We start from the raw sequence: 12,767 nt of genomic DNA, 5'->3' as shown, positions 1-12,767 counted from the left end.
AATATCGACTTTTAATTAGTATTTTTAGTCCTCATCTTCAGTGTGATTGACTGAGTTGAACTAATGCAGTTCATAGGAACACTCCTGTCTGAAGAAGACTTCACTGTAACTTAAACGTCTTCCCAGCTAAATGTAGAGCTATGTCCCATTAGGAGGGGTGATTGTCCCCAGCTCCATCTCTGATGCTTGTGTTTGCCCATCTGCTGGACATTGTCTCTCCTTTTGATGTCTTGGGTGGACTAAGTGACCCCCAACTTATTTCAGCCAAGTTGAACTCATCTAGTTTAAACAATTACATAGCGATTCATTGTTAACCTTGCTTTCTTGCACTGATGCACGTAGGGAGCACTAAAGCTAGCAGATATGGTCTCACATCCATAAGAAAGGTTACCTTTATCAAGGGAGCCCTGTTAATAAAACAAAGCTGCACCAGCAGCTTCTACAAGTACAATTATGTCCAGTGCACAGGCCTTGCTATCTACACACAGAGATCTGGGCCAGTGTTATGTTCACACTTCTGATTAAACTAGAACAAATATTTGTCTTTACTTCAAAATATAATTGGAATCACACTTCTAACCTTTCCATATAATTAAATCCTCTTAATTTGTACACTGACAGTTTACAAAGAAAAATGGTTGACATTGTGCAAAGATAGAAACCATTCTCATTATTCATAAATCTGAGTCCAAAGAATTTAGTTTGTTTCAGAAGGAATTACAAGTTCACTTATTTTCTTTGTGAGATCAAGGAAGCTTTCTTGGCATTGGCTTGAGTTGCATCATGACTGAACACTATAAAACATCTTGGAATTGTCTTCCACTGTTCATTTCTCTTCAAGATTTTCTTCTTCTTTGGAGGTGACCTAAAGTTACCTGCTGAGTGACAAGAGGTCTTTATTTACAACAAATGTTTTCCACAAGCCTCTCAAGTGTTACAGAGCACTTCATTTTTTCACCACAGAAGGGATAAGTCCACAAAATGTAGTAGTGGCAAATAATGAAGGTGCTGGTTTCTAATCATTGTTAGTATACCATTGCCATCACCTGCTAAAATGTGACGACTGATTGCAAAAGTAATCATAAAGAGAGAGATGGGGCTTTCTGCCTCCCCATCTAAATAAAATTTAGCAAACAAACTCAAAATGCCAATTTGTTGACAAGCCACAGTATTTTGATTTCAACCCAAAACCCATGATGGAGGTATCTCTTTTCATTAAATGTCTTATCTTTGATTAAAGCACTGACTGCTGCCTGAATCGTGCCAGTCACTGTCTTTATCTATTTCAGAGCCTTGTTGCTGTTTTGCAATTTTTAAGTTAAAAATAAATCACATATTAAATATAGGCACTCCAGTTTTCAATGTATCAATTAAAATTCAAATAAACCAAGATACTAGTTCAAAACAAAACCTGAACTGGCCAGAATTTTAATCTTAAAACTCCACAACCATGGGGAAATGGCGATCAGTGTCTGACCTCTCCTACTCCCTTTTGTAAAGAGCTGGGCGCTCTGAGCCCTTTTCTGATGCGAAGCTAATCCAACTGAATCCAACCTTATGCTTCTTGCTGGCCTTGTTTTCATCTAACTGCAGAATTTGCAGGTTTTTATAAAACTCTCTCCCTCTTCACAAGCTTCCCTACCACTTTTTTGACAAACTCCCTGCCCTTCACTTCCTACTTCTAAATCATTCTTCCTTCCCATATGTTCTCTAAATTAATCATCAATCTCCCTCTCTCCTCTCTATCCCATTTTTCTTTACTTCATCCTGTTTCCTTCCCCGTAAAGATCTCTTCATCACAAGTTTCCGCATTCCTTGTGTCTTCCATCTTTAATTATATGACAGTAGCAGCTCATTGCATTTTTTTAAATAACTTTCAAATTAGTTCCTAACTGTATTAATCCCTAAGTATTTAAGTATTTTTAAAAAAGAAAATCCATAATACAGTATTGGGTGTTCACAGAGAATAGGTACTAGTTTTAGAGGAATATATCTAAAGCCTTGATTATGATCAGTAGAAACTCTGAAACGTTGCAAAGAGAATAGGTTTAGAAGCAGCCCTCATGCTGAGTTATTGCAATTGTAAGACAGCAACATGAGTTTTGTATAGGCATCAGCCAGTTAAAGTAAATGTATCCACTTTCCTTTTCAATCAATGGATATTCTTGCTGTGCCTTGTGTCATGATTGCAGAAATGTGCATCCAGATTCACAAATAAAAACACAGTCTTCCTGGGAACTCTTCAGTTTGAAAAGCCACTGGAACTGAGGAAGAGTCCTACCTCATTAAATATCTTAATTTAAGGGACTGAAGTATATTGAGGAGAGTTGAACTTCTGAAGGTAGCATAACATGGGTAACGGATTAAGGAGACAGTAGCAGAGAACTTCGGCATAGACACAGGAATCTACAGGAGAGAACTGGATAATGGAGGGACTACAAGCTAGAGAAGTTGCAGACATTATAAACTACCAAAAAAAAAAGAGAGAAGAGTAAAATTAAAATAAAGTAAAATAAAAGTCTTAGATTTATGTTATTGTAGAAAGAAAAGTAAAAAGAATCTCATGTTGCTACACAGATGCTAATTAAGCTTTACAGCATAACCAAGCTTTGGCAGACTTGACCCCACTTTTATAGGAAAAAGACATATTGAGACATGAAACAATGTTGTCATAGGGCCCTGTTTGAAGGCCAGCAGGAAATATGATTTTGGTCAGTTCCATAAAAGCAGGATTCAAAATAATAGTAATTGCATGCAGTTATAAATGTCATTTCATTGCTGCCCTCTCCTCTTCTTTAATCACAGAGGCTATCTTGTTTCTATTCAGAGCACAGCACCTCTGGGCACTTCAGTAGGGCCAAAAGCACTTCATGTCTTCACAGAAAATTTTATTGTGGTGGCCAGCTTCTCATTAGTTTTAAATGAAGACTAAAACCAGGGGAGTGAGGCTGATACAGAACCAGTGAAGTGAGATTAGTATGACAGAATCTGTTGCTGAGGTAAAATTAGTAATTTCAGCCATACACAGAAAATCATTAAGACTATAAATAAGACTCTAAAGACCAATAAATGAAGCACAAGGGAAGAGAAAGAAAATTCCATATTTACAATATTTATATATGTATACATATTTATTATCATTGTTTTGGGATCAGGTAAATAATAAGCGTCGGTTTTGCAAGTTACCATTTGGTGTCTTTACTTGGACTTGTCTGTAGACCCCACATAAGAAATATGGCAAGACAGTTAGAGAGGAAAAGAACAATAGATTTACACATTTTAAAAAACATTACAGCGCATTACTACATGCATTATTAAAGGTACTGAGACTAATTAGGTTCTGCTGTCTTCATCCATTTCAGCGAAGAAAGCTCTCCATCCACTAGGATTAAGTTTGCCCCGGTAGTAAGATTTATACAAAACTAAAATGCTATAGGTAATAGAACATGTTTTGATCCCTTCACTTATCTTCATATGTCTCCTGGAGTGCAACCCATGTGTACTCCTTCCGTAGTTACTTGCAATCACTTAAAACAACACAAGTTATTACTATAGTTCAGACGACAGCTGTAAGGCCATTTTCCAAATGGTACAATTACACGTCTAAACACACGTTCCCTAAACTGGATGCCAGTACTGTCTTTACAGAGTACTGTCCATATTTTCCTCAGGATATGAACTGCTATGTCAGTACAAACTACGTGTGCCTACAAAGCGAAGTTCTGGACAACATAAAAGCCTGGATGTAAAATTCTGTCAACACATAAAGGCTACTCTTGAGTACTTGTCACTAAGAACGTGACATCTGCCAGTCACAAGCATTTACTTATCTGTAGCCAAAGTGCGTGGGATACCTCTCAACTTGGGTTTTTCTCTCTTCTCCCAAGTAACAAGTGACAAGATGGGACAAAATGGCCTCCAGTTACACCAGGAGAGGCTGAGACTAGATATCAGTAAACCATTCTTTGCCAAAAGAGTTGTCAAACACTGGAACAGGCTGCCCAGGGAAGTGGCTGAGTGATCATCCCTGGAGGTATTTAAAAGACATATACATGTGGTGCCTAGAGATGTGGTTTAGTGGCGGCTTGGCAGTTTTAGGTTTATGGTTGGACACAATGATCTTAAGGGTCTTTTCCAACCTAAATGACTCTATGATTCTATGATTTTAGAAATGGTTTGCATGCTAAAAGCAGATATTTGCTATATTTCATCCAACATAACAAATCTCATGTCCCTGGAGATAAATGGCTGTTTACTCTATTATAGTAAGTATTAAGTATTGCAAAACTCAACATGTATGTTGTTAATACATAAACTATATTGTTTCAACTTCACCCTCCTCATTCACCACCATTCCCTGTGTTGCTATCAGCTTGCTTAATTTATCATAAGATAAAAATTCCTAGTTAGTTTCATTAGTTACTTTTTAGGTACCGTAAACATTTGTAAAGCTTAGCAATAAGAAGCAAATACTATTGTGATATTATTAAAATAAAAATGGGGTGAAACAAACACACGATAATCATGAAAGTCACTAGGGTAAGTTTGCACAACTTGAGTATATTTTTAGGACATTGTCTTAACAGAAAATACAAGAAGGAAGGAGTGTTATGCTACATTCTTTTGTGGGTTTTCTAAATATTCTGCACCAAAGTCTCTCTTGCAGTCTCTTATAAAACACAGAAAATATTTTTCCATCCCATCAGAGTATTGTGAGAATTACTTATTTGGTACATAGATAATTTCCAGTAAATAAAAATGCTGCTAATCATTGTTGGTATTGCCTGTTCCTCACAGCTTCTGTGATAGGATGGCTGATCACAGCCCCACAGCCTAGTGGGCTTATCACCAGTTGCTGTGGGGACTGCTTATATTTTTTTGGATAGACTATCAAATGAGTAGAGAACAAATAATTCCTTTTTCGTGTGTGTGTGTGTTCAACTGCAGTTTACATAGCACAGTTTTAACAGAAAAATGTGTCATGTGCCCCTCAGTCTCATTTAAGCCGAAAGCATGCTGAAAAGAACAGTCTTCATGTGCAACTTCTGTAAAGTGGCAGTGACAGAAACAAGGGTTTGGCTTTAAAATCAGAAATATAGGGAAAGTCCACACCTTTGCTAGGTAGCCTTCCTTGTCTGCAAACACTTGGTCTGTGATTAAAACAAGGAAAGACTTTGTTATTGGCTGAGGAAAACACAGTAACATAAGTAAATAATACATACCCACACCCATCATATCTCTGGCAGAAGTTCTTTAGTTAGCTTCCCTACCAAGCAGTGCCAAAGTCCAAGGAGCTAACATCCCTTTAACTCTTTGTTTTCTCCCTTTTCCCTCTGCAAGACTATTAATGGTTAAAGTACATTTAGGATGAACTTGGCCGATGTGCCTCCAAAACCTATGGGAAGTGCTATCTGATCTGGACCTTCTACCCCAGCAATACCAATTTATCTTTATTGCCCTACACAGGCACCCCCCACCCCCAGCTTCAATCCCAAATTCCACTGGTTCAGTGGAGAGCCAGCAGGAAACATCTTACTCACACTGTAAAAACACCAGTGCACCATAGCTTCAGAGCAGGCTGCTGCTGTGGAGCCACTGCTATGACTTGTTTAGCAAAGGCTTTATTAGCCAAGGCCCAGTAGCACCACAGGACCTTGCACAGGGCTCTTGTCATAACAAAGGTGTACCCCAATACGGGAAGTGAACACTTCCCTTGTCCCAGTCTTCTCAGTTTAATGCTATCTTCTACCCATCACAAGCTCACTCGTACTTTTAATAGTTCCTAACAATATACCTTGGAGATTTTCTGCATTAAAAATTTTGATAATTAGATATTCTACACATTACTTCATTTGCCAAGAGTTGGTAGGAGAGTTTCTTCTTTTGAGAGTCCATTGCCTAAGCTGGTGGATCCCCTTTCCATGCCCAACAACAGACACCAGACTCTTCCCTGTCCCATAGCCCTTCTGCTCTGCATTTTCATCTGCATGGGGCAGGAGTCACTGTCCTCTCTAGCTTTACATCAACAAATTTATATATAGTTGAGCAATTCTAAATAAATATATTTTTTTAGAAATCTAAGTAAAAGACACAGAACTTTCTTTTAACTGTAATGCTGTATTTCATCTTCATGGGTATATAAGACCATTGATGTTTTAATATTATCCAGTAAAAATGCCATTAAAAAAAAAAAAGTGGTATATAGATGGTGATCCAGCTGAGAGTCTTGTGTTGGTTGTCAAAGGCAGGGAGCAGATGCCCAAGCTGCTTCCCTTCTTGAAGCTGCAGTAGACATGGGAGTGGGAAGGCTTTCAGAGAAAGCTTAACTTCATTTATGGCCAGTGATCCTCTGAAGTTACATATCGCCTTCCTCCCACTTCACCTGACTTCCGAGGCAGGATGAGCTGAAGTTATGTGTTGACTTACAGGTGACATTTAATCCCCAACAGTAAGTAGCCTGAGCACAACACCGCACCCCTTGAACCTTTGGAAAGAAGAACAGCTGCCACGAGCTGTCCAGTGGCTGTTACTTTCCACCCCTGAGGTGGCCCACTTTCAGCACAAACAAACTTGCGCTCCCTGCATCTGTTGGGGAAGCTCAATGGGGCTCCTCAAGAAGGGAAGGCACCCCTCAAATGGGGATGCAACAGCCATGCCCTGCCACATTTTCTGCCACGTTCTTAGTGGTCTAGTATGAAGCAGACAAGGTCCGTGTTGGCACCTGGATCTTGGTGCCAAAAGGCTTGGCAGAAAGAATTGTGGAAAATAATGAGGGGAGATTTAGATGAGATTTTTTTTTTTTTTCCCCCCCGTGAGAGCGGTGAGGCGCTGGTTGCTCAGGAAAGGCGTGGCTGCCCCCTCCCTGGAGGTGTTCAAGGCCAGGTTGGATGGGGCCTTGAGCAGCCTGGCCTGGTGGGAGGTGTCCTTGCCCACGGCGGGGGCCTGGGCCTGGAACTGGATGGGCTTTAAGGTCCCTTCCGATCCAAACTATTCTGTGATTCCCCTGTCCTTCAACCCGCCGGCCTTAACGAGGTTGTATTTTTTAATGAAAGGTTTAACTACCGCGCAGACGGGCCGGCAGGGCGGGGCAGGCGGAATGGCGGTGGCGGCGGGGAAGGGCGACTGCTCTCTTGGCGGGGTGGGGGAAGCCCTGGCGGGGGGCGCCTCGGGACAGCCCAGCCGGGCAGCAGCCTCACCCCGCGGGCCGTTGCGCAGCCGCCTTTTGTCTCCTTCCTTCCCTCCCTCCCGCTCCTATCCCTGCATTCCCTGCTGCAGCAACCCCCCCCCTCCTCCTCCCGTCAATCCCATCAGCGGCGGCGTCCCCGGGCTCGGCTCCCCGCGCTGCGGCGGCGCTCGGCGGCCGCTCCCCCCACCGCCCCCGCCGCACCCCTCGCCGCGGCCGCCATGTTGGGCTGCTCCCCGCTCGGCGGCGGCGGCTGCAGCGCGTGACCGCGGGCGGAAGCCGAGCGAGGCAGGAGGGGAGGGAGGCGCCGCCGCCGCTCCGCGGGAGGATGCGCTGCGCCCGGCGGGGCGACCCCGGGAGAGCAGCTCGCGGCCGCCTCTGAAGGCGCCGGGGCAGCCATGGGAAGGGCTTGACAGGGCTCGGAGCGCCGCGCGCCTAGGCGCGTCCCGCCCGCCGCCGCCGCGCAGGAGAAGGGGGCGACGATGAAGACTTTATTTTTTTCGAATCACTGAAACGCCTTAAAAGGAGACTCGGTAAGGAAGAGGAAGGGAAAAGCTGCCCGGGGCAGGACGTGGCTGCGCCCTGAGGAGGGCGGGCGGGGGCGCCCCACCTCCCCCCGGGGCCGCCGAGGCGCTGCCGCGGGGATCTGCGCCCCGGCCCCCGCGTCCCTTCGTGCGTGTGAGTGTACAGATACAGGTATTTCCGCCATCCCACCCGCCCTGGAAAGAGGAGCGCTCCTGCCAGCCGGAGGGGGCTGTGAGGCTTTAATGATGCGGCGGGGCTTCTCCTGGGATCGTGTTGCATGATCTGCATTTTGAATGAAGACCTCTTCAAATATGTAACCGTGTGTCTGTGCGCAGTGAAATCCCTGCCGCTCAGCCTCGGTTCAATCAGGGCGCAATTATTGCTATTGAAGGAGTAGTCGTAGATGTTTTAGCATGTGAAGAGGATTTTTTTTCCCCGTAAAAGCTATACATACACAGATGTAAACTGTATGTGTGTGTCTGAACTCGTACGGGTTCGATTTTAGGATGGGAACACTGAGGTGGGCTGGAAATTAAGCGCTTCCACTGTTTGACATTTGTTAAAAATACTGTTGACCTCTTTTTGAACAACGAACCCTCAAAATATTTTTTGGTTTTTGTTGTTGTTTTTTTTTTTTTTTTTGGCAAAGTAGTAATAATCATTAAAAAAGAAACCCCAATGCAAACTGAAACAACCATGTCTGGAGAAGTGCGTTTGAAGCAGCTGGAGCAGTTTATTTTGGATGGGCCAACTCAGACTAATGGGCAATGCTTCAGCGTGGAAACCTTGCTGGATATACTCATCTGCCTTTATGATGAATGTAATAATTCCCCTCTGAGAAGAGAGAAGAACATCCTTGAATATCTAGAGTGGGGTAAGTTTGAACGTGTTTATTTTGTTTACATCCATCCATGTTCCTGTCTGCTTTGTATGTCTGTTATTTAAGTGTAAGGGAGAGGTTGTTCACAACACAGTATTTTGCTGGGAAGTGTAATGAATTTTACTGTATTTAAGTATGGTGGTGGTCCTTAAATTCATATTGGTTATTCATCTTTGAGGTGTACATGTAAAACATAATTTTTTTCCTTTCTTTTTTGACATGGATTGGACTCTGGTATGTGAGGCATATTTCTTGGCCTTCGTGCCCAGCTGTTGAATTTTGTATCCTAAAGTTGCTGGCTACATAGAAAGGCTGGCTACATAGAAATCCATGATAAATTCTATGATCAGTACACAATCATCTGATTTATGTCTGTAGGCAAAGCTGTACTGCTTTAAGATAAACAATGTTGATCAAAAAGAAAATCCTCCAGCTCGCTTAAACAATACGGGTTTGAAATGCCTGTGAGAATGGAGAAAATTACATTCTCCTCTTTAATATAAAATCATTGCTGACTTAACTAGATTGATTTTCCTGATGAGGAAAACAAAGTTGAAAAACAGAATAAAATAGTGTATCTCCTTAACACTCTTTCCATTTTCTTTCTTCGTTTTGGGAAAATAGGGTATTTGCAGGTTTTTAAAGAAAACAGGTGAATGACAGAGTTCCAGTCTTAAGGTGTCACAGAACTGGTTGACTTTCTTTCTTTTTAATTTGTTTTCTTCCTATTCCTAAACGTGGATATAAACCAGAAGATGCAGGCTGACATAAGAATCTTGATGAGAACGATTATTGTATCTTGACCTTCAAACTTCAAAGTCATGCTGCACTCCTGCATTTACATGCAGAACCATTTACCGCATTAGCTTTATAATAAATACATTGGCAGGCCTCCTTTATCAAAAAAGCACATTTTTGAAACGTGTAACAGGGATTTAATTAAATAGGCGGTTGAGGTTTTCATAATGAAGTCACTGAGGAAAGACATTGTTTTAATAACTGATTTGACAACTTTGGGATGATGTATGTTTTGTTTTCCTGCTCCTCACTGTAGTCATACTGACATCTAGAAGGACATCTGACTCAGTAATTAAGTTTCTTGTAGTGTTCATATCGTACTGGTCTTTATTATTATCTGGAGGAGCAGGCTATAATTGACAGGACAAGAGGGAATGGCCTCAAGCTCCGCCAGGGGAAGTTCAGGCTTGACATCAAAAAAAGGGTTATTGGGCACAGGCACGGGTGGACGAGGTGCTGAGGGGTATGATTTAGTGTTTGATAGGAATGGTTGGACTCAATGATCCGGTGGATCTCTTCCAACCTGGTGATTCTATGATTCAATGATCCAGTGGGTCCTTTCCAACCTAGTGATTCTATGATTCTATAGTTAATGTGTTCTACTTAAGGAAGGTATAGTAATTTGAAGTACTTTTGAAGGATCTTCCTGCTAAGACTATCATTGGCATAGAGAAGCTGTTACAGACCGGGAAAACATGGTGGCTCCAAGGATATTTTGTATGCAGGAACTTAGTGTAGTCTGCAGCAGATCTAGCCAGTTGATATGCTGTAAAATAACAATAAAGTTAATCATCTGTACTATCAGAGTAACAGTGTGTTTGTGACCCATCACGTTGTGTGGTGGTTGTTTCATGGATAAACACATGATTACAAGCCTCTGACGGTACCCAAAGATTTCTGGAATAAATTTTTACAGGCTGCTCATGGAAATAATACAATGTTTTGGAAAGGCTGGAATAGGATTTCTTGCTGGCCTGTTTTTCCTGCTGATTTTCCATCCTTATGCTCCAACTGTGCCTTAGCAGGACTCTTGAGCTTCAGACCAGGCCAGTTCCTCCCATATTCAAGGCTGAGTTGCCTGGGTTCTCTGTCTACTCTCAGCTTTGCTATCTGAACCCTCAGAATTTTTTCAAGAGGGTTTCTGAGGTGAGATGCAAGAGCAATGGTTTCTACTACCTGCTGTTGGAAGTTGTGTCCATGTGAATGATGTCTTTATCCTGCAAACACTCGGATGAGTTGTCTCTTCTGAAAGCCAGCTAGCTCTCCTAGTGAACCAGTGGTTTCTGGTATTTCTGTTGAGATCAGGGGACTGGTAAAAACACATTCTTACAGAGCTGATGTACCCTCCAGTGCCCAGATGCAGTGGAGTTACTAAGGGTACCTTGTTCTTTGATATAATTGTGATCTGGCATATCTTTTTCTCCAAAATGGGAATCAATGCAAGTGGTTGATTAGAAAGAGGTTGCATGTGGTTTTAATGTCAGAGATGTGTCAAGTAGTGGCAGAAGCAGGAGGCTGGCAGCTAGAAATCATAGATTCTACCTGTCTCCATCAGTGACTCAATGCTGAAGTGCTATCAGGTCTTTTTTTTTGATTGGTTTGTTTTTTTTTTCCAGCTTCCCTATTTGAACAGTAGAGAAAATACCACCGATTTTACACCAAGTTGTTCTGAAAGCTGCTGTATGTGACTTGGTGTGTGGTATGCCTCTTCGTGGGTGTTAGGTAGTTGCTGTATTAGAAAGATATTTTGTAGATTTATGCCAAGCATACACAAATTTGCTTTATTACTATGAAGACTGTGGTCTCAAATTTTTGGAACTGGTCTTAGAATGGTATGAACTGACATGTCTGCACATTTACAAATGGCAAAGTACAAATTTACTTCTAAGAACTTTTCATTACCTTAACTTTAAACTTATTTTTAAAATATTCTTTCTAGAAGCAATTAAGATCTATTTATATAGTTAGTTATTTTTAAGAAAAGGCTAGTAAATAGCTGTTTGGTGATCCCAGACTCCTGTTGAGCACAACAGCAAATAATTTTTTTCTTGCTTTTCAGCAGTATGTTTTTGAGGTGCAACTGTTAGGTTTTGTAGGGATTTTGGTATGGTTTTATATGTGGATGTGTATTTTTATTTAAGCTGTTCTAGGTCAGAGATGTTACATGCTATACTTCGTGTAATACTGAATATTCATAGCACAATCTAAATTGTTTTGAGGAAAGGTTTAGGAGATATTCTAGCATGGAAAAGCCAATGTCTTATTGACAGCCATATGACTGCTCCTATATTTAGTAGAACTAAGAAGTTCCATGATCTACTCCTTGAGTCTTTTAGGGCTATTTATTGAACTTCTATATCTACGATTTATTTAAAAATAGAGCAGAGTGAAACGGTTGTGCATCTGAACTGATTGTTCACCTTTTGCTTTCCTTTGATGTTACAAGTTTAATTCAGCAAGTGGAAAAAAGTGTGTGAATAGGCTGAACCTGAGCTTGACATTTTTGTATGTTTTCAGTTTTTCTGAGGCGCTTGAAATGATGTTAGACTTGTTTGAAGTATCAGGTTACTTATTTCCTAATGTAGAATCTGTATTACTTCTAAAATAATTTTTATTTGGCTTGAAGTGAAACCATAATTACTTTTCCCATTTGTATACATTATTTGTTTTGTGACCTGCAAAGAAGAGTATTTGATTTTATTGTTTATTTTACATAGATATTTTATATGTAAAGACAACTATTGAAAGAACTGGTGTATTTGAGTTCTGAGGGTTAAATCAGGGCGTATTTTGAGATGACTGGAAGGAAGCCGAACATTTAGATTGGACTTCTGTGCGTTTAAAGGTAGATAGCTTTCATTTTTTTCTCTATTGATAGGTGTTTTTTCTCTATTGTTAGATTGTCATTTAGAAAAGGGATTGTCTAATTATAGCAACTGGAGCTTACCCGAGAAAGCTAGTGTATGAGTTGCCACAGTGACTCAAGACTGTGAGGAAGATAATGAGTGCTGATAAGCTGAACTTAAAAGAAAAATGTGGTGATAGAAAAAAGTGTTTACAGGTGTTTTTGTTCTGGGAAAACGTCCTTTACAATGGCATCAATTTGAATTCGTTCTAAAAAGAAACTAGAACAGGATTATTTAGAATACATCAAAAAAAAATAGAATAAACTTCAAAATGTGTGGAGGTATAAGGGAGCATAGACGGAAGGATGGTGAGGCCAGTTCCATTCTCTTGTAGGAAAAATGTAATCTATTCTTTAGGAGGTTTTATGTTGGTATTTTTTTCCTACCAAAAAAGGCTTTGGAAGATGGCTTAAATTGTTCTCATTTCACCTCTAGTGGAACTGAAATGTTGTGTTTATGAAGTCTGTGTTTAACC

General features: G+C 41.0%; 1 protein-coding gene across 8 annotated transcripts in view; it reads left to right on the top strand.

The window, feature by feature from the left end:
• Positions 1 to 7,541: 7,541 nt before the first annotated feature.
• Positions 7,542 to 12,767, top strand: part of CDC42BPA (CDC42 binding protein kinase alpha) — a 198,600-nt gene continuing 193,374 nt past the window's right edge. For 2 of the 8 annotated variants that reach the window (XM_069852697.1, XM_069852698.1), the window contains exons 1-2: positions 7,552 to 7,716; positions 8,361 to 8,582. In XM_069852697.1, coding sequence (XP_069708798.1) covers positions 8,387 to 8,582 — 196 coding nt within the window. In that variant the 5' untranslated portion in view covers positions 7,552 to 7,716; positions 8,361 to 8,386. Of the gene's footprint in view, positions 7,717 to 8,360; positions 8,583 to 12,767 lie in introns of all 8 variants that reach the window. The other 6 variants (XM_069852701.1, XM_069852700.1, XM_069852694.1 and 3 more) reach the window with 6 other exon arrangements.

Source organism: Phaenicophaeus curvirostris, chromosome 2 (genome assembly GCF_032191515.1).
Source record: "Phaenicophaeus curvirostris isolate KB17595 chromosome 2, BPBGC_Pcur_1.0, whole genome shotgun sequence".
NCBI classification, from domain to species: Eukaryota; Metazoa; Chordata; class Aves; order Cuculiformes; family Cuculidae; genus Phaenicophaeus; species Phaenicophaeus curvirostris.
This window is presented reverse-complemented; position numbering and strand designations above follow the sequence as displayed.